The following is a 1,891-nucleotide window of genomic DNA, read 5'->3' on the forward strand; positions in this document are numbered from 1 at the left end:
TATAGGATAACAAGTTGAAACATATAATATAAAAAAAGTCAACAAAGCAAATTCTATTAATAAAAGATTGATTAGAAAATATAATTACGAGTGCACTCGACGACGCTTCATCCCTTGAAATGTTTTTACAATGCACTCATTAGAAATATTCTTAAATACTTTTTTTTCAACATAAGACACTATGCAACCATCAAAGAATTCATCATCCATTTGATTCTGTAAATCATTCTAGATATACTTCATTGCCGAAAAAACTCTTTCAACTGATGCAGTGGCAATGAGTAGAAGCAACGCAAACTTCACTAAAAAAAATACAAGAGGATAGCTTAAATGTTTCTTTGTCTCAACCAACTTTCTTTAAAGTTCCCAAGTCTGCCTAAATTGGAGAATCTTTTATCAATATCACGAACATCAATAATATAATTAACAAGTTGATTCTCAAGAACCCTCATGTTGAATTCATCAAAGTTATCAGGATATAATTTAGCCATCACCAATATCTTTTTGATGTCAAAACTAAAAAATGTATCAACTGGATTCAAACAAGTTACACCATTAAGCAAATCACTTTTCACCTCATTAAAATAGTCATTAAGTCCTTGTAGCTGCCAATCAATAATTTTATAAAACACATCCATACGATAATGGTGCAAAGTAGTATAATCAACTATTTTACGTCGTGATCTCCCAGAGTAAGCATATGGCCCATCATAATTGAGTAATGGAATATTATGCTTGATACAAAATGTCTCGGCCTTTTCTTTGAGCGAATCCCAACCAACATTCTTTTTTAGAAGAGGATCCCATTCATTATCTCGTAAAGCTTGCAATCTTCTCTTTGCTACTTTTACAAGAATTATGGCATTAGCAATATCCTGTTTCTTTTTCTGTAATGACACATTAAGATTATTTGTGATTCCTAAAACATCAGCCATCAAATGCAACAAGAAAACAGTCTCAAAAGTTTGACAACTTCTAAGAAATCCCGATGCGCTAGCTTTTTCTTCCGAAGTACTTGCATTTTCAACAAGAGAATCAAGTATATCAACAATGGAGTCAAAGTTACTAATAAAATTTTCAAATGACTTGTAGTGAGATTCCCAACGAATGTCACCGACTTTAATAAGACCAAGTTCTTGATTTAAATCTCTACCCATTTCTAGCTCACCCATATCTAATACCTCTTGGAGTTTTTATTTTTGAGATTCTCAAAATTCATCCACACATTTAAAGGAAGCTCCCAACACATTCAAAATATTTGAAGTCAATAACACAAGTTCTCCGACTTGAACACAACTTTTAGAAACCACAACAAAAGTCAATTGAAGTTGATGAGAAAAACAATGAACGGAGTGAGCCGATCTACTTTCTTGTCTAATTAATGTTTTAAGACTACCTAACTCACCTTGCATATTGCTTGCCCCATCATAACATTGCCCTCGTACATAAGCTAAAGTTAAAGAATGGTGAACAACTTTATCTACAATTATTTTATTTAGAGATAAAGAACTTGTATCTTTAACATGAACAAGTCCAATGAATGCTTCCATCACAAATCCCTTTTTATCAACATATCGTAAACAAATAGCCATTTACTCTTTGCGTGATACGTCTCTTGATTCATTAACCAACAAAGAAAAGTAGTCACCATCTAAATCCTTTAGTATAGCTTTGATTGTTTCAATCTTACACGCAGTCACAATATCTTTTTGAATATCATGGGAAATTATTTTATTATTTTTTAAAGCTTTTTCTAACACATAAGGTTTAATGTCATCACATCTATCTGCAGGCCAAGAAAGTTCTTCAAGAAAATTACCTTTGTTCAAGGATGATTCGCTTTCATCATAACCACGGAGTGTTAAACCTTGATTTAGAAGAAATCGGACCG

The 1,891-nt window shown here is 32.3% G+C and overlaps 1 protein-coding gene across 1 annotated transcript; it reads right to left on the minus strand.

Moving 5' to 3' along the window:
• Positions 1-238: 238 nt before the first annotated feature.
• LOC124893684 lies at positions 239-1,172 on the minus strand (the record flags this gene model as incomplete). The annotated part of the gene is made up of 2 exons (XM_047404589.1): positions 353-1,172; positions 239-302 (listed from the first exon to the last, which is right to left on the minus strand). Coding segments are annotated over exons 1-2 (884 nt in total), but the record flags the coding sequence as incomplete, so codon positions are not given.
• Positions 1,173-1,891: the final 719 nt, after the last annotated feature.

Source organism: Capsicum annuum, unplaced genomic scaffold, assembly GCF_002878395.1.
Source record: "Capsicum annuum cultivar UCD-10X-F1 unplaced genomic scaffold, UCD10Xv1.1 ctg63794, whole genome shotgun sequence".
Taxonomy (NCBI): Eukaryota; Viridiplantae; Streptophyta; class Magnoliopsida; order Solanales; family Solanaceae; genus Capsicum; species Capsicum annuum.